Source organism: Protomyctophum parallelum (genome assembly GCF_964188405.1).
Source record: "Protomyctophum parallelum genome assembly, chromosome: 15".
Lineage (NCBI taxonomy): Eukaryota > Metazoa > Chordata > Actinopteri > Myctophiformes > Myctophidae > Protomyctophum > Protomyctophum parallelum.
In genome coordinates, this window is record NC_139710.1 from 19405703 (window position 1) to 19431331 (window position 25629).

A 25629-nucleotide genomic window follows, 5' to 3' on the forward strand; every position below is an offset into this window, starting at 1 on the left:
TGTGCTAATTTGTCTAAAAGTTCACAGATGTAGCCGGCCCTAGGGTATGCTCTAATGATTTAGCTAGGGCGCCTGAGCTGGCGACCTTCGGGGTCGCCACAGCGGCCAAATCCATATTGCCCACCATTAACATCCTATTATGGCAAACATGTTAAAATTTAATTATGCTTTAAACAGCATGTGACGTGTTAAACTAGGGGGGTTTCATGATTCCATTCCAAGCATTAGTTTTGCACAAAAAAACACTCATTGGGCTGAAAAGGGCATCACAAAATATCCCTTATCTCTCCCTAAGCTCCTCCACTAGAGTAGGCTATTTACTTTATTAACATTCAGCGGATTCATCGAGTGAGAGACTCGCTTGGGTTGATCTACAAGTTGTCAAGTGGGTGCATCCCACAGCGTTGTAAGCTTTTACAGTAGATCTGTCAACGTTTTTCGTCTGACATTGGATGTTTCCGGTTGCCTTTTATGGTCTTAAAGGGGCATGGAGGAATGCAATATGATCGTGAGCGTGCCTCAAAATGAGACACACCTGTGATCCACATATCAGGGCTCTGCAACACCTTTCATGAATCGCACGTCAATTTATGTAAAATACACACCTCTTTCGTCACTATATTTACACACTATTTACGGACAGCTTAGTGAACGAGGCCTAAATTCTGTTTGACATAATGGGAAATGTATATCCAATACTTTGCAAAAAGAAATAACTTTACATCTCGTTACCTCTGGGGCAGTGCCACAGTTGATGAATAAAATAAATAATTATATCTCACGCAGTTCAAAAGATAGTTTCAATGACTAAGCATGGATTCCCACTGATCTGTTGAGAGATACACCCAGATCTTTCACTCATTGTGCTTTTATAATGTTCTATAGTCAAAAGTTCTATAGCATATATATCTAGTTTAGAGACAATTCCTCTACTTGCATCTGTTAATTGAATATCATATATCATTATGACTAAAAGTCATGTTTTTACGTGTGTAATTGTGCAGAATAAATCAAAATGTATCTCAAGTTCATTAAGATGTATTATATCTCCATCCTTTAACTGACCCAGCTCAGCAATATTTCTATTTTGCCAGTTAGAAAGTGCTTTTCCACCAACACCAACTGTAAATAATGAGTTATTCCATATGGGAGTGCATGACTAAACCATTTATGTAATGCTTTAACCACTTTGCATAAAACATAATTAAAGGAATTTTGATATGCGTTCCATGTTTAGGATTATGCTAGAAGGAAATTATGGAAACACGTTTATTTTCTGAAATACTTTTCTAAGTCATCGTCCTGCAGAGACATGATTTGTCTTGTAAGCCTTGGATATTAGATATGTGCCATTCAGAATAGGGATACTAGATATATCCCTATTCCACCTTTGTTTCTAGGCTGCTTTTTATATAAATATATATTTCCATAGGAAAATTTGCTAATCTTGTGAGGAGGTTTTAGTCAGAGTGAAGTTAAGTTAATGGCATGTTGCCCCAGCTGCACAACGTTTGGCCACCACTGAAGGCTCTCTGCAATTTGACTATGCCTGCACAAAACATAAAAATAGATGTTTCCCTCCCACCTCACGTCCTTCCGCACTTTATGTCCATATTCCCCCTCCTCCATTCCATAAAACGCTGCTATGAGTGTATACTGTCACATCAAAAGGCTTTTTCAAACGAAATGAATTCAAATAAATTGAACAGTGTCGTGTACCCATAACCTCAAAGGAAAAGCCGCTGTTTCTCCACTAGTGATGAAATAAGCATAAACCTCCATGGTCGCACTGGTCATTCAGCTGTACACAAACACCCAACAGAGAAAAATAATTAGAAAAGAGACACCCATGTGCGCACACTTAAATATGCACCCCTTGTTAAGCCCACAGGCCAACCTAATGACCCTCACATGTCTGCCCCTCTATCTCTATCTATCCCTCTATCTCTCTCACACATGCACGCACACATGCACACATATACACGCACACATATACAACCACAGAGCCCTTAGCTGTGATTGTATTAGGTTCATCTGCTTTTATACACTTGATCATAAGACTTCAATAACTTACCCTCTGTCTTTTCTTGGAAAACAGCCAGACCATGTGCCAGTAGGGCATAACCATTCTCTCTCACTCACGCATGCACGCACGCACGCACGCACACACACACACACACACACACACACACACACACACACACACACACAGTAGTATGTTTATAAGAGATAATTTTATAGATGCAGTGAGGGATCTGTGATAGGGATCTTTGGCATTCAGTCTTGCCTACCTATACACCAAACAAAACTAGATATTCTCTTTCCAATAGACCTTCCATTGTGGTGAGAGGAGTGGTGGTGAGGGGTCCCTCACAGGTCTGCAAATAGACTCTTCCTTTTCTCTCTCTGCACCAAACCTCTTTGCTGAAAAAAGCCGGTCTAGAAGCTTACAAGGTGTCCCGTTGTGAGCTTGTACTCTGGCTGGGCTCTGGATAGGCTACATTAGAACTTTCACAGGATATTCCTAAAGCTGCTCTTGTGTTTTTATTGCTGTATGGGCTTTGGGTTTTTGTTGTCTTGTTGAAATGTGAAACCCAAACTTCTCAGGATGAGGTGATGCTCAGTATCTGGTTTCCAATGCCATTGGGATCTGTAGTGGCCAGTTAGTACAATCTTCATTTAATCAGATCAAATTATTTTGTTTTTCTTATTCAGCTGGTGCCTTTTGGCAAACTACCAGCAGGCTGTCATGCGCCTTTTAGTGAGCAGTGGCTTCCATCTGGCCAGTCCTATAAAAGCTGGGCTCAAATTACAAGACTTTTAAAATCTTAAACAATTTGGAAACCTGGAAGATATGTTTATTTTAAACATGCATTGCACACACTACAGGAGTTTTTAAAGTGGCTGTAAATCATTATGCAATACTTCAGTTGTTTTCATGTTTGTCTTATATAATAATTTTATAACATACCAGACAAATTGAATGTTTAAAAAAAATCTAAAAATAGCTGGGAGATCAATTATTTTGAAATCTGATATCACACACTACAGGATAATGTTATAAGCTTCTTGTATGAGATTCACATCTGTCTCCTTGTAGACTGTCTTTCTCTCTGTCGCATGCCACTCTCGCCATGCCGCTACACTCGGACAATAGTGATCATCCAGATGAATATCAAATATGTTGACGGCCCTTAGTGGCCTGTGAGCAGGACGGCCCTGAGTGGCCTGTGAGCAAATCGTGAGGTTTAAGATTGGATCTTTGAACCACTCACACCAGAGGATAATCTTTCCTGATAATCTCTCCCGATCTAAACTGGGGTAGGAAACGTGGAAGATCATATCCCCATAGCATGATGCGGTGTGGGGACTACAGTATGTCTGTGATAAGGCTGAAGATATGAGCGTTCAGACTGCTGCGGAAAATGGGGAGTGAATCTGCAGTCCTGACTGATGAGGGAAGTTTTCACTCTGTGACATACACCATCAACTGTGAGACCTTATATAGACAGGTGTGTTCCTTTCCTAATTTATCTCCATATACATTTTGTAAGGCACATGCACGCACGTAGCATGCACCATAGCTCAATTGCGAGTGCCATAACAAAGAGTCTGACTACTTTAAATGATTATTTTTGTCTCTGCCAGGCCGAAGACGTGGCCGTGAAACTGTGCACATAGGCTCCCTGCATGCCAGAGCAGAACCTCTGCCCCAAATGTTTCACATCGGCCTATTCTAGTGCCAACAGGAGGCCTATTTTTGCAAAACACATGATTTTGTCCAAAAATCTCTCAAATAGTTACACTGTGTACACATTGTCTCTATAGTCATGTGATCAAGACGGATCTGTCAGATCTTTCTAATTCCATTGAAGTTTGCAGGAGTGACTCGTTTTATACAAAATGATGCAATTCCACTCACCTCACCTCTAAATATAATAGTGACTCACCTCACCTCTAAATATAATAGTGACTCACCTCACCTCTAAATATAATAGTGACTCACCTCACCTCTAAATATAATAGTGGTTCTCAACCTTTTCAGGCTGTGACCTCTGTCTTTAAATTGACCCTCTTCCCAAAAACCCACTGCTCTATAATCATCTAAATCATGTCGGAACCCCCTGGGGGGTGAGAACCACTGCTCTATAATCATCAAAATCATGTCGGAACCCCCTGTGGGTGAGAACCACTGCTCTATAATCATCTAAATCATGTGGGAACCCCCTGGGGGGTGAGAACCACTGCTCTATAATCATCTAAATCATGTGGGAACCCCCTGGGGGGTGAGAACCACTGCTCTATAATCATCTAAATCATGTCGGAACCCCCTGGGGGTGAGAACCACTGCTCTATAATCATCTAAATCATGTCGGAACCCCCTGGGGGGTGAGAACCACTGCTCTATAATCATCTAAATCATGTCAGAACCCCCTGGGGGGTGAGAACCACTGCTCTATAATCATCTAAATCATGTCAGAACCCCCTGGGGGGTGAGAACCACTGCTCTATAATCATCTAAATCATGTCGGAACCCCCTGGGGGGTGAGAACCACTGCTCTATAATCATCTAAATCATGTCTGAAGTCTGAACCCCCTGGGGGGTGAGAACCACTGCTCTATAATCATCTAAATCATGTCTGAACCCCCTGGGGGTGAGAACCACTGCTCTATAATCATCTAAATCATGTCGGAACCCCCTGTGGGTGAGAACCACTGCTCTATAATCATCTAAATCATGTGGGAACCCCCTGTGGGTGAGAACCACTGCTCTATAATCATCTAAATCATGTGGGAACCCCCTGGGGGGTGAGAACCACTGCTCTATAATTCCAAACATTGCTGGCCCAGGGGCACTTTTTCTAGTTATTCTTATGTACAAAATACTATTGAATTAGTATTATGTCTAGTTTGATCAGGAAATAATTAATTTAATACATTTTAAGATCTGCCAAAAACGTAGTTCAAACTGTCTGACAAGTTTCTGTATGCACTGTAAATCTATCACTACAATCACAAGACATGTGCAGCGCATGCTGCATGCTCAGTCGCACACAGAGATACTCAAGACACACATAGCCCTGATCTTCCGCTGAACTCAGACCTCACATTCAATCCTGATTATTGAAATCAGGATTGCCGACTCGGTTCCTCGTTTTAAATCGCTCCTGAAGACCCATTTTTATAAAGCTGCTTTTAATCCTTTATCATTGTGAATATTACGTATTTTCTTAGTATTTTTCACTTTCTGTTATCCAATGTTTTGCTATTATTATTGTGTTCTTTATTGTGTTCCCTTTGTTGTTAAGCACTTTGTGACCTTGTTCTTGAAAGGTGCTATATAAATAAAGCTTTATTATTATTATTATTCCAGCATAATCTACCTCCCACTACATCTGTCATACCATTTTGGTGTGTGTGTGTGTGTGTTCCTCGTTTTAAATCGCTCCTGAAGACCCATTATTCAGACATGCAAAAGTGTAGCTTTTCGGCGAAAATCGCCGTTTTTATCCCAAATATAGGACCTGTGTGATTTATGCAAATCCGTAAAAAGATGTTTGGGGGGGGTGAGGGGGTCTGTGGGTGGGGGTGGAGACCGAGCTCGCTGCCCGGAGAATTATCTGACGGACTAATCTCGTGAGTCACTAATGATTCTGAGCGATATTTCTGCTTGCATCTGGGCGGCATGATGTGTGCCGCCGCTGGTCGCTCCGCGGAAAAAAACCCTGTTTGTGTGGACTCGGGACTCGGCGGGAGTTGGGACAGACGGTCCAATTTTGACACACTGTCTGTGACTCGCCAGTCAATCCATTCGTTTAGCTGCTACTAGTTAGCATTAGCAACGTTAGCACCTTGCGTTATACTGTCTGTGGTGTGGACACGCCGGCGTCAGTTTCTCTCAGTGTGTGTGCGCGCGTGCGTGCCAGAGAGAGAGACGGAAGGATAGAGAGAGATAATAGTGCCTGTGATGGATCATTTGCTGATGTTATACTGTATATCCAACACTACAGTATGTGGACTGCCGGATTAAGTGTTGTCACTCCGGTTTGTTTGACCAATGAAATTACAAGATCTCCCATTATATCCTCAGTTTTAACTTTTATCACTTCATAAATATGGTTAGAAGCCTATGGGGTCACGCTCTCCCCCATCGCTAATCTAAACATCCCGAAAAAGAGCTCAACTAACACCTTGCGTATTGCGAACTACCAAGTTTGACTCCCAATGTGCAGCATCGCACACCCCCAAATTTGTACCACTAGAGCGGTGCCCATTGGAGCCTCTACAGCGGTGCCCGTTGGGCACTGGCCTACTTGGAACGATGCAAGTTGGAAATGCATGCCCCACCCAGATATTATATCTGTGTCCCTTTTATGCCCATATATGGAGTTCTTTGTCAGGCATACTCAAATATGGAGTGTCAGTCTATGCAGACGTCAGAATGATGTCGGAACAGGACAGCTCCATATATGGACGCTAGGCCGGGGCCCTGTCCAAAGCCCAGACAGAAGCTTTTTTGGGGCGGTTCTGGACAACCGTGGGTCCGACCGACTCGACACCAGGCACTGCACTCTCTGTGGTGGGGTGGAACGTGTGGGTCAAATTTGAAGTCGGTAGGGCGAGTTCTCGAGTTATGTGGACTACCACAGTACACAGACAGAGACTTGGTTCATTTATAGTTGGATAGTCCAAAAATAACACAAGGACAATCTGGGTGAGGGTAAAATGTGCTGCTGTCCCCCCCCCACACACACACACCACACACACACACACACCCACACACACCAAGTGCAGCATCTATAGTGTCGGAGTATAACACAGTATTGTTGTCCATCCTCTCTCATTCTCCACCACCGACTCCTCTCTTACACTGTCTCTGTACTCTGTTAGAATAAAAAACACATTCGTGGACGGTGGAAATTACCTCAAGATATAGTTATTCTCAGCTAGGTCAGCTAGCCCCAGCTGCAGGGGCCTACATTGGAATGCACTGAGTTTTCATTTAACTTGAGAGCCCAAGAATGGACCCTGAACAGTTCATTTTTACACTCTTAAATTTGTAATTAATGCTCATGGTTTCCCCGTATGCAGACTGTGCACAATACATGTCAGTCTGTCACGCCTCAAATTGGATCAAATCACATCCATTTCCTCTCTCATTATGTTATTTGTGGGCATGCCGCCCATCTCCTGACGCTGTAGGGGTGGATGGAGATGTGTGTTCGAAGTCAAAGATGAATGCTCCCTTTTGTTTACATCAGTACAATTTGTTTAATGTGACCTTTTAATACACTAATGTTTTTATAAGCCAATGGACCAGCACTGCTCAAACAAACTCACAATGTTCCATGTCAATGCCACACGGGACAGACCCTTGCGTTTGCACCGACATGCACGCACGCAGCAACCAGGCACATTTACATGCAGTACAGTGTTTACCAACAACTTCCAAGCATTGTTACAAACGCTTGAAGAATATTTTTGGACCGATTTATGAATCAATTAGCAAATAGGGCAGTTACATAAGACACCATGCATTGTATTTGTCCATGACATTTTCTGAGGTCTCTGAATATGAAATCTGTATAGAGGGGTGTGTGTGTGTGTGTGTGTGTGTGTGTGTGTGTGTGTGTGTGTGTGTGTGTGTGTGTGTGTGTGTGTGTGTGTGTGTGTGTGTGCGTGTGCGTGTGCGTGTGCGTGTGCGCGTGCACTGTACAATTTTAATGTTTGCACGATTGCAGCATGCACATTTTGTTTAGTTAGTGTTGCTTGGAACTACATGTTAGAATTGCCTACGTGTGAAATTAGTTATCAGTAAAACCCTGACTTATACAGTCGCACAATGTGTTGTGGGCTTGTAGATTGGCTATTTTCTGTGCGTGAGACATATGACAAAGTACGAAACGCTCATAAATTAAGCATAACTATTTGGATTGGAGCTCTCTGGCCAGTATAGCTGAATAGAAAGCACCAGAGCAGAGCAGATCTTGTAGCCAATGGTAGTTAATAAAACATCATGGCTGTCGGGAGACAGGTGGAGAAAGGCAAAAAGAAAGGAGAACTCTGAAGGAGGAAAAAGAAATAACATAGCAGGAGGGAGACAGACGGAGAATGGAGTGTGTGGATTTGTGGAGTTGGTCCCTATTGCAACCCGTATTCTGTGAAGACGGCCAAGATGAGAAGAGTGAAAATCCCTTTATTTATCTGACAGGATCAGACGACTGACTGATCAGTGACATTATCCCCAGATCAGTCCAATGGCATCTGTTGTCTGACTTGTCTCCTTCCGAAGCTCAAATCTGCTCTTTTTCTGTCTCACTGTGTGTGTGTGTGTGTGGGGGGGGGGGGGGGTGTAGAAGAATTATGAGGACAACTTTCCCTGTTAAAAAAAGACATTTAGGGTTAGGCTTGGTTATGCTACAATATGTATACTTAGTTGAATGTGGGTTGCGTGCGGGTGTCTCCCCAAAGATAGCTGATATCTTCAAGCTCACATCATGTGGCTTTAGGGTCAGGGTTAAAATGACACAAAAAAGATTGATGTTGTTGTTGTTGTTAATTGTTGATGTTCTCCCAATTATAGTATTACAAATGTGTGTTTGTGTATCCACTCATGTGTTCAGGGACTGTGGCATTGTGAGTGGATGCGTTGGCGCTTCGGGCTGCACTGGCATGGGTCTTTGTTATGTTTATCTTGTCCGCTTTAATGATGCCTAATTAGAGAACATCAAACATCAGGGTAAAAAGTCACCTCTCTCTCACTCTCCATTTTTGCTCATAATTGTCTATTTCTGTCCTCTTTTTGCACTCTTGTCTTTGTTTGGTGCTGGTGCAATTTACTCGCATCTTTTGCACAATAAAGCTGTCGGGAGCATGAAAACGCACACACACACACACACACACACACACACACACACACACACACACACACACACACTAGAGCTAAAAGGTATGTTTTTGTCTATCAAATGCAATATTCTAATTAGCTCCCACTTTTGTAGCAAGCAATTGGCTACAATGTCTGCCTATGAATTGTATGGGATAAAATGGCCTGTACTGGATTATGTGCCTCCTGGCTCCTGCAGACCAGCACAGCAGGTGAATGCAATTAAGTTCAACGAGGGACTTTGTGATTGTGTTGCTCAAACAACTTCCATCTAGCTGCTGAAAACATCCATCAGATCGGTAATGCTTCTCTCTTCCTTTGAATGATAGTATTTTAAATTAAATTAGTTTAAATAGTTTGCAGTTATTTGCTATTGCCTGCTGGATATTAATCCTCATTTTGGGATTTAGTTGTGTTTTGTCCAGTTAGTTTCATTTAACTAGCAGGTAAACAGCAGCTCTCGCTCTCTATTTCTCTTTCTCTCTCTCTGACTTGAGCAATAATGACCAATCACAACACTTGTTTCATTGACGGAGAATGTAAACTGATTTGTAAAGCATCAACGTAATTTCCTTGAACAGTACTTCCGCCAAAATCCTGCAACTTCTGCCCAAAAACTAAATGATACCGTCTTGCCCTTCGTTACAGGCCTGGCTCCTCTTTTGTCTGTGCAGAATACTTCTGTGCGTTGCGTTGTTGTTGCCGCTGAACAGCACACATCTCAGCTTCGGTACAACTCATGTTACAGCCTCTCGAGTTGAACCGAATTTTTGCAGCAGACTATTAAGTGGATTAGACTAGAAGGCGCAGCTATGTCATTCTTGAGACAAACTGGACTGCTGCTCGCTTCCAGATTTGGGAACTCTGATCTGAAGAGAAGCTGTTGTTGGACACATAGAATTATTTGCCGGTATGTGTACATGTGTTATCCTAGAGAGCAGCGACATCCTCTACTACAATGGGTGACCTGGCATTTAGAGAATAATACAATTAAAGGAAAGTGTTTCTTTTTAAGTCAAGACTATTTGGGGATGCAGTTTAGTCACTTTTCCCTTGTTATACTTTGAAATAGCACATTGTTCGCACTTTGCCAATGCTGGAAGAGGGGAAATGGAGTCCAGCTGAGAAATGGCCAAAAATAGACAACAGGGAGAAAAGAAAAAGTTAGCAAAACAAAGAGAAGGCTGGATGAAGAGGATGATCCCATGCAGTGTTTTTTATAAGTAATCCAGAGGGATTCAGTTTGGAATGAAAACTGTAAATCTCACATAACGAGTTTAAATGTGTTCCTATAATGCAGGACCAGAAATTAAGTGGATTAAATCAGACTAAAAACAATAGGAATATTTCATATCTAAGCCATCAGTGAGTTAGTGTTTTATGTCTATTTCTGGAATTAGCTTCAGGGAATATTGACAGATTCATATATGTTTTATATTTTCTTTCTTTAAGAATAATGTTCTAAAAGGTTGGAACTGGGCCCAGGCCGTAGCGTAACGGTCTGGGCACCGGACTGGTGATCCAGTCGCGGTGTGCCGCGGGTTCGACTCCCGGACCCGACACGGCCTTTACCGCATGTCATCCCCCCATCTCTCTCCCGTTTCCTGTCAGCCTACTTTCTATCCCTTAAAAAATCAATAAAGGCGTAAGCCGCAAAAAAAATCTTTAAAGGTTGGAACTGGCCTTGTGCCACCGGCAAGAAATGAGCAGAGAGGAGACACTGCTGATGTCCTTTTATTTGTGTAAATCAATATCAATCCACTGGCTCCATGACACACTGATTATTTTATAATTTTGTTACGTGAGCTTGCATTCTATGCACGTGTGTGCATCTGTGAAAGAAATAGGCCTAGAGGTACAATTTATGCCTCTAGCTGAATGTACCCACACCTTTGTGTGAGTGCCTGGTTGTGTGTCTGAGTGTGCATGTATGCATACTTTGCATAGATGTGTATTGTGTTTTTTACACTGCCAGCCCATTCGCTTGAAAACAGCCTTGGCTTACATGTTGAGGGTGAATAAATGCCTATCACATTGGTGTCCCTGTGGCGTTATCTCTCTGCCTGCTCAGCACAATCCTTCCTCCCAACTAGCTTGTCTGTCAAAGCTCATTAGCATGTCAAAAACGAGCTGCCTATTCCAACGGCAAGTGCACAGCACCGAATCTTCCTCTTTTTATGCCACATTCCTTGTTATTGTGATGTACAGATTAAGGCAGAAAATGACCCTTTTAACAAAATTCTCTGCCTCCGCTATGCATTCATCATCAATGGAGAATAGTTTCAGGTATGTTTACACCAGATAGCAAAATGAAATTAATGGGCTCTATTGTACTAAGAACTTGTATGCCTAACAGACATGGTGGTAGGCTTGTATACGTGAGTTGGTGGGCAGAGCACATGTAAATAGTTAATTTGGTCCCGTCGATTGCCGTCTATATCACGGGTTCCGCCGTGGTCGGAACCCGTTGATGGAGATCCAAGCATGTTTGGTCGGTTGCCGACTTTCAATTCCTATTATATACCAATCAATCAACTCCAAAGCAAACCTAGCACAAAAATGTTGGAGTTGGAAAGCGTCTGAGCTAGATTGCCTTCTAAAGTCTCCACATAAGCATCATAACATAACCACTGAAACAGATACAAAGTTGATTTTAAATCAATCAGTTGGACGATAAACTGGGTTTTGGCTTGATTTATTCGTTGTTGCACATCCCTTCTAAGTCCTGAAGTTTTCAGAAAAATGTCAAATAAAACGACTCAACTGATTTCCTGTCTTAAAAGGTAAAAACCCAAAAGGTGTTCCCGTCCTTATGCATCTGCGTGTGCATGCTTGCTCCTGAAAAATCTGGGAGGGTGGTGTCACGTGGTACCACACGCATTGATCTGGGCAACTTTAAGAACCCACTGGCACTACAACAACATTCACTCCCCTGACCTGCCAGTGATTTTTCATCCTTCCTAATCACCACCCCACTTAATAATAATAATAATAATAAACTTTATTTGTATAGCACCTTTCATACATAAATGCAGCTCAAAGTGCTTCACAGGGCAGGACACAAAAATATAATACAATAAAACACAAGTAGTTAAAATGATAGAACAATGGCAAAGAACAAAATTGAATATAAGAACATAAAATAAATAAAAACATAAAAACACCACATGCAGCAAATCAGTCAGGGCAGGGTAGGAACGTGCATAGTAAAACTCAACTAAAAGCAAGAGTGAAGAGGTGAGTCTTGAGTTGAGATTTTAAAAAGTCTACAGAGGGTGCGTGTCTGAGCTCGAATGGAAGTTTATTCCAGGCTGTTGGGCCGTAGAAGCAAAAAGCTGCCTCACCATATTTTTTTGTGCACATTCTTTTAGGCACTTCAAGTAGGCCAGCATTGGAGGACCTGAGGGGGCGGTTAGGGACATATCTAGGTAGGCAGTCACGGAGGTACGGAGGTGCGAGACCATTGAGAGCTTTATAGACAAGTAAAATAATTTTAAAATCAATCCTAAAAACAACCGGAAGCCAGTGCAGTGATGCCAAAACTGGAGTAATATGTTCTCTCATCTTAGTTCTAGTTAAAACTCTAGCTGCTGCATTTTGGACAAGTTTCTGTCAGTCGTTTTCTTAGGCAGTCCTGAAAAGAGTGCATTGCAGTAGTCAAGCCGAGAAAAAACAAAGGCGTGGATTAGCGTTTTTGCATCGTCCAAGGACAAATAGGCTCTGATTCGTGCAATATTTCGAAGGTGAAAAAAGGCAGTCTTGGTAACATGATTAATGTGTGAATTAAAATTCAATTCAGAATCAATAATAACCCCCAGGTTCTTTACTGTACTGTTACTTTCTACAGTCAGGTTGCCAAGTCTGCTTATTATTTAGGTCCGAGAGGTCACTTTAGCAAACCCTTGCATATTAATTAAAGTTTAATTCATAAATGTACTGCTAGGGAGAGACGTTAAGGATCAGTGAAGCCCACTATAACGGGTAGCTTGGGGCCTAGATTTGAATTATACAACTTACATTCTAGGTTAATGTGCACATTGTGTGTGTGTGTGTGTGTGTGTGTGTGTGTGTGTGTGTGTGTGTTCGGGGGGGGGGGGGGGGGGGGTACATCTATGTAGCTTGTTAACAAATTGGGAACATCTATGTAGCTTGTTAACAAATTGGGAAGTATGTGTGGGAGGCATGTACAATCTGTAACCATTTCCCTGTGGCCTTGTATTCCCACAAGGGACAGATTACATGTTCCCATTAGAGGCTCTGCTATGATATATGCAGATGCCCTGCACACACACTCCCTCTTTCCTCCTCTTCCTCCTTGCACTCCTGCTCCTGACAGCCAGGATAGGCAAGACTACATGTCTAATTGATGTCCAAGGTTTCCCATGGGAAAACGGCTATGAATCTGGGAACCTGATCCCGTTGAATTAGCCCATCTCCCCATGTCAGGGTGCGAGGAGGGAGAGTGGGGGGTGCTGTGTCTTGGTTTTAATTAGTCAAATTAATGGGGCAGAGAGACAGAGGGAAGTTATCGCAAACAACACATTTTCCCTTTGAACACAGTTCCACTTACACACATAAACTGTGTGAATACAGTACAGCCCTGTGTAAAGTAACGAAGTACATGTACTCAAGTACTGTACTTAAGTACAGTAAGTACCCCCCCCCCATGCAAGTGTGCTGTGCGCGCGTGCACATGCGTGTTGCGGACCACTCGTTGAAAACCATTGATGTAGATGAATGCAAAGAGTGTGTGAAGGTGTGTATGTGTTAGTATCAGTAGGATCAGAGAATGACAGAGAAATAATCTTCAAAATAAAAGTGATTACAGTAGGCCTAATGGACAGCCAGGTATTAATTAATCCACCAGTGTATTCCAGTGTGTTTTTACCTTTTTTGTCGAACCAGACGAGGGTTGCATGATGTGCAGAATTTAAACAAAAAAGCCATGTCTTTAATTTCCACCTGGAAAATACATTTTATAAATGGGATCATTGGTTGTTTATTTAGTTTGGGCTGTTAAAAAAGCTTGTTTTGACCAAAAATGACATAAATCCAGGTAGGCTGAAATAGGCTTTCCACCTCGCTTGTAGGAGGATGAAATGTACACAACAGCTTTTTTGGGGGTTGCCAGTTATATCAAGTCTGTGACGACATCCCCCACTTAAAGCAGGTAGTGCAGCAAATGAAACGTTGTTGTGAGGAACAGAACAGGGTGCAAAGTGTATTTATTGTTTATTTGTTCAGTGGGGGCCTAGTCACCCACCATAGATTTCATTATTTCACAAATATATATTTTTGGAGCGCTACGCAGCACCGCCCTGGCGCCGTAGGCGAGGAACTGTCTCGCCTGTAGGAAAACCTGGGGCTGTGGCAGTCAATGTGTTTAATCACCCCAATCATCCCTATTCTGGGCACGTCATAATAGGTGAAAATAGGCAAACATTTTCTGCGAAATTGTATTGTAGAAAGTAGAACTTGTTCCTGCAAAAACTCAATTATACCTGTTGACCCCAATGCTTTATTATTATTCCATTGAAGTAACTTACAGCACCTTGCATGCATACGCAAGCACCAAACTTTGAAACTCTACTTTTTAAACAATTTTCAAACAAGTTTCTAAAAAGGAGACAGGGTGAAGTCGAAACTGAAACTTATGTTCCTTAATGAGAAAAGTATGAAGGAAATGGCAAGAGTTATGAATTTGAGGGAAGATTGCAGGGGGGGAAGGAGGGGTAGATGGATGGTTGATATTGTAGCTATGGGCAATGAGTGATAGATGGGTGAGTAGTACTGACTGAGTAGTGGCAACGTTGGAGGACTAAATTATTTTTATGTAATGCAGAAATGTGATGTGTGTGTGTGTGTGTGTGTGTGTGTGTGTGTGTGTGTGTGTGTGTGTGTGTGTGTGTGTGTGTGTGTGCGCGCGTACGTGTAAGTGTGTTATGTATTTGCTGAAATTGACACACACACATATAACTGCTACTGTATGCAACAACACTCTAAACTGTACCTCCTTTTATTTATGCTGGTAGGTGTGTGAAGAAGGCTGTGGAGGTGGCCCAACATGGAACAAGGAGATGATTTCAACACAGTGATGGTCCCCCCATCAACTCAACTGAAGAAACCTGTAGTAAGACCTTTACAGAACGTTACAGCCTACACTGAGCCTGTCTGGTTATAATAGCATACACCATGCACGTACAGGATGGTCATGTTAAAAGTAACTCTGAAGTTACAAAAAAACGTGTGGGCAACGTGGGTGCCAGTATATTTTCAAATACAACATTTAAATGAAAACATGAGCAACAATTGAGACAAAGTATGGGGAAAACCATCAAAATAATCATTATCGCTGGGGTATAGGTGTAGAATCTACAGTAGCAGCTACCATTGTGGCTAGTTGAGACTAGCCACTCGATTTGGCACCTGCCCACAGTCGATTTGGCACCTGCCCACAGTCGATTTGGCACCTGCCCACAGTCGATTTGGCACCTGCCCACAGTCGATTTGGCACCTGCCCACAGTCGATTTGGCACCTACCCACAGTGCCAAAACGACTAGTAATTGGTGTACTGACCATGGCATTACTGTGCTTAGAATGACCACTATTGTCTCTATTGAGACAATACAGAGGAGCCACCCCACCAGAATTTGGGATCATAGAGTCCATGGACTGTCATGCTGTGTTTATAGAGATGAGAATAATTTCCACCCAAGAATTTGCACCCAAAATGCTGTCAAAGTTAAAACTTTGGAGGAAAGAAATGGACAGAAAGCAAAACCTTTGCTAAAGAAAAACAAAGAGCAGTCCTGGAAGAGCAAGGAGATGGGTTGCAGAGGAGATTACCCTATGATGGAGAGAGTTAGGTCTTGGGGCAGAGGCCATCTGAACCAAGTTTATAAACATGTTTGAGTGAATCTCATGTCACTGGAGTTCAAGATATGTCATGGTACAGTATGTAGCGGATATTCAACTCAAATTAGTCTAATTATCTACTTTGGGGGTAGAGATCTCTACTGTACCTGTAGCCCTACTCCTGGGGCTGTGTTTTGGTTATTCCTTGTAAAGTAGTGCCAAACTGAACCTGAAATACGCTGTATTAGATGTGATTGATTTCAGGTTCAGATTTTGGGACTTTCTCACACCCTCTCCTTACGTATACTGAGCAAACTCACAGCACGGTGTTCACCTATCTCTTCTTTCTCTTGCCCCCCCCTCTCCCCCCACTCATCATTGAAATGGATGTGGATAATGTTATTCGTCTATAGTACTCAATTTAATCTATCATTGATCAAAGGTTATGGTAATGTATCTCACCAGGTAACAATTCAGATTCAGCTACTCTGTTTTGTTTGCAATTTATCACAATTGCTCAAGCGTGGGGGAAAGAAAACATTACAGACGTCTGGAGGATTCATGAGGCCAATTCACACCTGAGCACCATAATCGATGCTGTTCTCAAGTACAGCACTTTATCTCAAAGACAGTCACGTACACCTGTACTGTACATACTTACACACACATACAAACACACACAGAAATAATTCCACCTGATGTCATTACTGTCAGTGAGCAGTGGTTGGCTCTTGGGTGTGGTTTGTTGTAAATGACCAGGCCTGTGTACTGTATTTCATTGATTGATTGAATACTTTATTAGACAGAAATGTAAACAGCAACAGAGTACAGTGAGTCATTCGGGTCCTACTGTACAGTGTATGTATTCAATTCATAAACATGACATGATATCACGTAGTGGTGCGGTGATCGAGGACCCAAAAGCAGGACAGGCAGTCAGGTAGTGTCAAAAATACATGTCGTGTTTTATTATTCATAAGTGCAACACATACATAACACAAACTAACTGACTAACATGACACCAAACAATGATCCAACAGGGACTGACTGGGGAACAAGACTAAGGTGACATTCACACCAGAAAGCTTTACTACGATTAAAACGAATCCTGCTGCGCATTGTCCGAAAGTTCGCTTCGCTTGGCAGGTGTGAAGGCTCATTCGAATCCTAATGCAAAGTAAAGAACCGCATTCTACTCCGCCCAAAAACGGGGGTTTCGCTTCGCTTCCAATCGCACTTGATTTCGATTCGGTGCAAGTGGGAATGCAATCCGCAGCAAATAAAGGAAATGAAGCAAACAATGTGGCGGGTGAGGAGCTGAACACAGTTGGAGACGGAGAAGGCATATTTTACGCAACGCAAAGATGTCCCGTTACCGTGGATAGACATAGTCGAATGAGGAGACTTTAGCCCTGATCGAAATGAGGACGAGTACATGAATCAATTGCTTAAGGAAACACATAAAAACACTGCAGTGTATAGCCTACAGAATATTATGTCTGTCTGTCTGTGCGTGCGTGCCGTAAACATGGAGTGCTGTCACTGTGTGCCTGGGGACTGGGGAGTAGGGACTTTCATCTCGATAAACTTGTAAACATTTTGCGCTGCTGTCTGTTATATCAGTGCGCTCAGCGCTGATGGGGGGGGGACATAGAACCACGAAATGTACTGTACGTATTTCCTGTGACACATAATATATATTTGTTGTGTTTCCCATCCTCAGTTGTCATGGGGACTGAAGATCAAGAGGAAGCTGAAGGTGGTGGTTCCCTTCCTGGCCAAGTTCAGGCCCCCAGTGGGCCAGTGCTGCCACCAGTGTACCCCGCTCAGTCTGGTGAGAGTCTTGGCATCATAGGGGCTGTGTCCACCAATGCGTTGTTGTTGTTTTTTCCCCTGAGTACAGCGTATGTATGTTTTGGTTTTCAATGCCGGGTCGCTAATATTTCAACGTTGGGCATCAAGTGTTTTTAGGAACTCTCCTTGATATTTCAGCTGGGGGGAACAAAACGCTTTGGTAGACACCTTGGAGACAGTTAGGGCTGTAGGCGTGATCAATGCCATTTGGCTATTCTGAGTGGCCAAAGAGCATTGATCACGCATCCAGGTATTTAGTTTACTCAAGTTAGGTAATAAGACCTGGTACTTAAGACACGCAAAATACAGCCCTTAGAGTGGCGGTTCCACAAGGGAAATTGCAGTGGGGTAGGCAGTAATAAAGTGGTAATGACAGGTGATAGCATCCAAGGGACCTATTTGTTTCTGTACAGTCTGGTATCTCTATGACTCTCCGTCCTGATAGGCCTAATTGGGTGTCCAAATTATTATGTTACATGGAAGTGCAGATTCAGAGATAAACACCCTCATAGGGTGGGCTGACCTGTCACACTAAAGCACATTTAGCAGATCCAGAGATGCCTTAATAATAGACGGCCCCATTAAGACTGTCCCTACAGGAGCCTCTAATGTTATAATAGCATCTTTCATGTGATTAATGTGATTCTGTGTGACAGTGTGTAATCTGAGCTGGTGTCATAGGCCACGTCTGATGGAGAATGTCTGCCTCTGTGTCTGTCTCTGTCTGTCTATCTGTCACACTCACGTCATGGCTCAGGACAAGAAGTCCGGACACATCCCCGCTTCCCTTGGTTTCCAGAACCTTCTTGGCATCAACGAGACCCACACAAGGTATGTTGATGATGTTATGAGGAAGGTAGTACATCCATGGCCCAGGTGTGAGACAAGCAGAAGAATCACAAAAGAGAATATAGTCTGCACACTGCTGATGCTGAAAAAGGACTGCTGTATTTGTATTGCATCGTCACGTATCGATCAATTCAGATCTTCATCCTATGTCCTGATGAAGATCTGAATTAATTGAAATGTTGACTATGCAATTAAAATACAGTTGTTAGCCTGTACAATACTATACCATGGAATATTTTTGTCAGTGTATCACTCAAAATCCCCATACATGGGGAAAGCCCCCATATATTGTGCCATCACTATGACATCATCAAGGATGATAGTAAATCAGGGATCATAGTAAATGTGACCTGCTGTCACAATTAAGCCCATATATGGAGATCCTTTATGTAATCAATATTAGTATATTACTAGCCCTTACCCGTTGTGAGATATTTGCCCCCCCCCCCCCTTGTGGCCGTGGGGGGTACTGCGCCCGGGTGCGTTTGTAATTGACTAATAAATTCATTAATAATCATTAATGTGTCAAATCGAAAAAAGGGCTTCGTTACGCCCTCCATATTCATATGGTCAATGCCTGGGAGTGATTGGTGCAGGCATTGAGGAGCTACGGCGTTGTTTCTGACAGACACACACACACACACACACACACACACAGACAGACATTGTTAAAATTATAGTATGATGATGATGATGATAGTATATGTCAGAACCTGTTCTGACATTCCATATGTTGATCCTTCCCCATCCATCCTTCCTATTCAATGTCTCCCTTTTGACTGATACCTGTCCATTCAAACTCTAGACAGGGCTGCCCCAAAGTTATTTGTGCAGCCGCAGCCGGTGGAAGCTAGAGTTCTCAACAGGCCCGGAAATTAAGGCCCGGCCCTACCTGGGCCCTCATCAAACCCTGTACACTTAAGACACTGCCCCCGTTGCCACCCTTAGATCTCCGTATATGGAGCTGACCTGTTCTGACATTCCATCTGTTCATCTGACCTCATCAAACCCTGTACACTCAAGACACACTCCATATATGGCCAGTGCACGCCCTCAGGCGTTTTACTGGTATAATTTGAGATTATTTAATTCATTCTTTTTCATTTCAAAGTTCCCAAAGTTTCTCTGTGTTAATTTTTTTTTTTTTTTTTAAGATATTTTTTTGCGGCTTACGCCTTTTTATTGATTTTTTTGAAGGGACAGACAGTAGGCTGACAGGAAACGGGAGAGAGATGGGGGGATGACATGCAGTAAAGGCCGTGTCGGGTCCGGGAGTCGAACCCGCGGCACACTGCGACTGGATTACCAGTCCGGTGCCCAGACCGTTACGCTACGGCCTGGGCCTCTCTGTGTTAATTTAACTCTGAGTCTACAAATGGAACCACATGGACCCGCATTGTTTCCATTTGTACACAAATTAACCCATTCAGGACGGGTACCCCTTTGGGTGGTTGGGGGTTGGCGGCCAAATACAGATAATTCTGGGGGTCCTTGACATGAAAAAGGTTGAGCATCTCTAGAAACATAGGTTCTTCAGAAAACCTTTAGGATTTAGAAGCCTTTTTTTTTAGAATGGGCCTCAGTTCTAAATGGGTTAACACAAACTTCTACAGTCCCAGAGATACAACGCTCAGAGTTATGTAAGTGTCCATTTGGATCCTAGCTACGTATGCATAATTTAGCTGCGTCCCTCTTGGAAAACCCTCAAGGAGTGCTAGGGGTCCCCAGACCCCATGTTGAGAATCAGTGCTTTATTACTGAAAGTACTGTGTTGACTGTTGAGACACAGGCCCCAGTTGGAGCCTACTACATCATTTTCAATTCTAAATATAGATTGGTTCATTTTCATAAAGGGTATGAATGCAAAACAAAGTGGGTGCAACACACATTTTCTAACTACAGTCTGTTGTTAATGGAAGGTACCGTGGCTGGCTGGTGCGGAGGGTGTGCTGTATGCTGTTCGTGAATGGATGTAAGGTCTACCCGAGTCCAGTCACTAACAGACTGGAGAGAATCTGCAAAAGCAACAGGTGTGTGTGTGTGTGTGTGTGTGTGTGTGTGTGTGTGTGTGTGTGTGTGAGGGTGTGTGTGTGTGTGTGTGTGTGCGTGTGTGCGTGCGTGCGTGCGTGCGTGCGTGCGTGCGTGCGTGCGTGCGCTCACTACACTTCTATTCCCCTTTCTTTCTTTGTGCTCTGAATCTTATTACCTTCTCTCTCTTTTCTAATTGAATTTTCCCTGGCTCTCACTTTCTATTCTCCATGGCCTATTTTCTCATTCCCCGAAACCTGTTGGATGGGTGTGAAAGTTCAGTGCAAATCTCATGTGTGTGTGTGTGTGTGCGTGTGTGCGTGCGCTTCCTGGCGCAGATTAAAAAGGACACTATTTCTAAGCTTGTCTCTTTAACCAAGACTTGCTGCAGTCCCCTGCACGTTTGTCCTTCCGGTTATCCTTTATCCTATACGCTCTCCTGAGATAAGGGTCTCTGAACGAATTGATCAAGTCCTGACACCGGCCAAGAACACACACACCACTCCATCTCTGACCCCACGCACCCAGACACCAGTTGTAGGAGTCATGGGAAGAAAAATAAAAGTAACTGAATACAGGTCCTGACAAGAAATGGATAGGGATAGGCAAAGAATAAGCATTGTGCTTCAGCCTATGCCTTTTTTCAGTCATTGCATTTGTATTGTGTGATTTTGTGTTTTGATTTGTAAACAATGACTGAAAATAAACCATTCATTCATTTGAAGCAATTGTGTTCCAGATGGGCCACTCCTGCAAATTGTGCTTAAGAGTGCGTCTGTGCCGTGTGCCATGTTAAATCCCATGTGTGTCCGTGTGTTTCAGGGTGCGGGAGGCTCTCGCTGCGTTGCCAGAGGTGGAAGACGAACCAGAACGACAGAGCTGCCTCTCACCCTATCTGCCCCTCATTAACACCTGCATCTCCCCACGCCTCTTGCGGTGTGTGTGTGTGTGTGTGTGTGTGTGTGTGTGTGTGTGTGTGTGTGTGTGTGTGTGTGTGTGTGTGTGTGTGTGTGTGTGTGTGTGTGTGTGTGTGTGTGTGTGTGTGTGTGTGTGTGTGTCCACATTGATCTAATCCTGTCTATTGAGATTCAAGTCTTTTCTCTGTTCCATTTTTGTGTGAGGTCATTATAGGCAACAAAGTCTTACCTGTATGCTCTGAGGCGGGTGCGTAGGCAGGGCTCAACGTATTCAGAAAAATGCACATAAAGTGCACAAAGACCCGCACACTGTCTGCACTTGCAATACAAACTTTATTGGCAACGTTTCGGTCAAAGACCTTCTTCAGGCATTTGTGAAGTCATTGGAATCCATCCATCCATGGTGTTCCATCCATTGGAACACCAGTGCTTGCTCCCAACCCGGAAGTAAACAGGAAGTCTAATCCTAACTACAGAGCTCTCCATTACCCCAGAGTGTACTTTTATATTCTCCCCTCTTGTTCTCTTCCACCCCTTCTCTCTCTCTCTCTCTCTCTCTCTCTCTCTCTCTAGTCATCCATCTCTCCCATCCTATCCATTCATACCTTCCTCTCTCTTTTTTTCCTTGTCCAGATTTGTGGGCTGGGTGATGTTGAAGATTCTCGGCTCAGTGTTCTGCAGTGTTCAGGTTAATCTCGACCACCTGGCAGCTTTGCACAAAGAGACACAAAAGGTATACAGACTCAACACGTGCACATCCTAAAGTTTAAAAAGAAATAGATGCACATAAATATGGCAGGGCCCACAAAGCATTGTAGTTTTCCATTCAAAGATGTCACTATCTATGCTAAATACTCCTATAATTGGGACTGGAAGCGAGGCAAACCTATCGCTCCCTCCTAAATACACAGAATTGCACAAGTAATTGTTCAGTTGTGCATTGTTGATGTTTCCGTTCCATACTCATTAGAAATGATTGAAGCACAAACTTTGCTTTCGGCTTCAACTTTTCCAACCAATAAACATCCACAGCCTTTGACTAAGAGAGGTTAAATAGGTACAATTGTAGTGGCCTATAGTTGACTCTACCTAATTACATGCTTGGCTAAATGTGAACGCAGTTTTATTTGGAGGCATTTTCTCCACTTGAAAGGCATTGAATGGTTTATTTGCATCTTGCGTGAATGCGTGATATGGTGAGATATGAACGTCGGAAAAATGGGAGCTTGGAATTATGAGCGAACCCCGTCTGTCAAGCACTACTCCTGGGCCTGGCTCAGGAAAGGTTCCCTGGGCTTCCCCCCGCCTGGGTATCATGTCTTCTTCCTCATTCTTTCATGGGGTCTTCTTGAACCATTCTGTGCAGCGACCATTTCTGTTTTAGTTACATATTTCCATAACATCACCACTACAGGTATGTGTTCTGTGGCTTTATTTATTCCACATAGTGTGAATCTTTTTCAAACATCTTAACTCTATCTCTACCGCTAGCTGTTAGCATAAACCCCAGCTCCAGGGGCCAGCATACGGTGTTGGCCCGCCCCCCACACATTCTCGCTACACACAATACCGCAGCATTGGAACACTCACACACTCCTTACCTCTTGTCAGAAGCGTTTACATGGTGCCGGCGTCACAGTACAAAGGCACAAATTTAATCCGAAATGTGGATGGCAGAAAATCCACCAAGGACGGTTTGAAAATCCTCTCTTCCACTGCTTTGTGTGGTAAGGTGGTATTGCTTAAGGTAGCCTACTACGCCACCTGGGGAATTGTGCCCCAGGAGATATTTACTAAATGCAATACTGGACACCCGGAGCACGTAATGACTCCCCAAACACAGATTCAGTAACAGTATATATAGATAGGCAAGGCAGAAACGTGTGTAACCAAAGTACAAAGCTTTATTCACTTCATGGTAAAAGATCAGGATGTTTCTTGGACATAAACAAGTTATTAGTTATTAGTATTCAAGTACTTCAGAATTACAGATTGGGACACTCAGGGACCGGTGCTGAGGGTTACCAGGGGGGACAGGGGACCAGCTAACCCGCCCAGGGTAGTGGCACCCCAAACCATAGAACACAGCAAAAACAAACTCATGGCACACAATAAAAGGAAAGGGGATACCACTACCACTGGAACGGGCGTCGCCTGGTCCAGACCCGGAGGCCTCAGCACCGGAACTAGCAAAGAGAGAGTTAAAACACATTAAACACACAGACAACACAGGGTTACACTATTACACAAACAGGTCTCCATAAACGGTGTCCGATAGGACATTCCCAGTTCACATGCAAAGTTTCTTCCTTTGATTCCTTTGATTAGTGGATCAGTGGTTGGTCAGTGTTGAACTATCATTCAGGCAAGGCAAAACAGCAGCGTGGCTTCCTTTCACCAAGCCCTGGAAACACAAGCCGCAGTGTTACCAGGCCATTTCAATAAGGCGTAAGTTAAGTTAATCAATTATATTACACAAGGAATATCTACACAAACAAACCTACCACTCATTTAAGGGCAGGATGCACAGGCAGCCTCCAGGCACACAAGGGGTAGACAACCCGAGAGGGGGTGGTGCCGTCCATGCAGAGACGGACGGTAGCACACAGACTACAAAGCAAGAGACAACCGGTCAATTTCATGACCATAACTCTAGTCAACAATACACTGACTGCAGGCACGAGAGAGGCTTACCTGGCTTGAGCATAATGAAACAAACAATACTGAAGCCCATTAGGCCAGCCTTGTTTGAGGAATAATTGTCATGAAGGGTCCTTCATGACACACACGCTATGGGACTGCGTGGCTTGCTGAAGCCCAAAGGGCCAGCTCTGTTCAGGAACACACACCGACTGAGGAGAATCTAACACAGGCAGAGTGTATGCTGCTTAAATACAGCAAGCAATCAGCTCACTGATTACTGGGAGGAGGATGGGCAGAGTAGAAGTCGACGCCCATAGTGCTACATTTGCACTGTGAATATATTTGCAATCCCATAGTTGGAACGGTGGGGCGTTGCTATGGGAACCGGACCAATGTTAAAGGCGTAGTGAAATGAAAAATAAGTTTTTATATATGGACATACCTAACAATGGATGCCAAAAAAATGGGAAAATTCTCATTTCTGTGTGTTTTTATATCAAAAGTCCATAAAAACTATTGTTTTATTTATTTATTAAAACGAAAACGTGCTGCGTGATGACGTGTAGAGATACACATCGATAAAAGCCAATAAAAATGAAGCTCACCCGTTTAATTCCCCATATCTGCGCATCCGTCCAACACAGCTGCTACTGATTGCAGAAATCCTCCGTTTTTATTCCCATTCAAGATAACATCTAGACAGTGTATTACTCGGTTTCAACTTAATCATCACGCTAAAATATGTATCTGAAAACATTATAGGGTAGAAATAAGCCACATAACAGTAAACTGATACAGCTGGCTGACAATCTGATTTGTAAACAAACACACACCATGCGTGTTGCGGATAGCATAGCTACCGTCCCTAGCTACCGTCCCATCGCCTGAAGGGATGCGACGCTCTGATTGGTTCAGAAACTTCATACCGGTGTTTCATGTTGAAACTTCAAAATAAATTGATCACCATTTCCGTTTCCCTACACCTTTAAAGGCTTCCGTAGGCATCAACCATTATACAGACTGAGTCTACGTTGGGGTATGTATATATACGGATTTGGGATATGACGCCACCTAGCGTCGACGTACGTATATACGTACGTGGGGAAAATACAGTTAAAATGAGAAATTTATGGATCATCTTTGTCGTGAAAGAAACTGCATGATTCTCAATCCATTAAATATTTCACAATAAAATCTAACACTTCTGCTGCATACATATCCAGTTTTATTAGAAATATTATCACTTACAAAAGCAAATCATTATCATTTATAAAAGCCATTATTGGTTGAAATGTAAGTTTAAATTGAAACATGCAACCTGTCTTCCAAAAGAAAGTTTACAATGTGAAAGGTCAAACACATAATAAGAGAACCCTCTCGCTTGTGGGGGGGGGGGAAACCCCACTCTAGATCTATTCTTGGTGTGGACCTGGTTATACCCTCTAAAATGCAGTGATGCATACTGTGTAGATCTTTAATGCAGCCTTCCTCACCGCTTTCAGTCCTCCTGCTGTGGCATCTCTGTTTAACATATAAATGTGCTTTTCAGCGTTCCATTTGGCTGTTATTAAGTTAGATGTGCTTTGTGGGCCATG

General features: G+C 43.1%; 1 protein-coding gene across 1 annotated transcript in view; it reads left to right on the forward strand.

The window, feature by feature from the left end:
* Positions 1-25629, forward strand: part of gpat2 (glycerol-3-phosphate acyltransferase 2, mitochondrial) — a 167300-nt gene that overhangs the window by 117744 nt on the left and 23927 nt on the right. The window contains exons 2-7 of the mRNA XM_083784966.1: positions 14920-15017; positions 17467-17577; positions 18355-18428; positions 20366-20476; positions 21297-21410; positions 22025-22124. Coding sequence (XP_083641092.1) covers positions 14952-15017; positions 17467-17577; positions 18355-18428; positions 20366-20476; positions 21297-21410; positions 22025-22124 — 576 coding nt within the window. The 5' untranslated portion in view covers positions 14920-14951. The remainder of the gene's footprint in view (positions 1-14919; positions 15018-17466; positions 17578-18354; positions 18429-20365; positions 20477-21296; positions 21411-22024; positions 22125-25629) is intronic.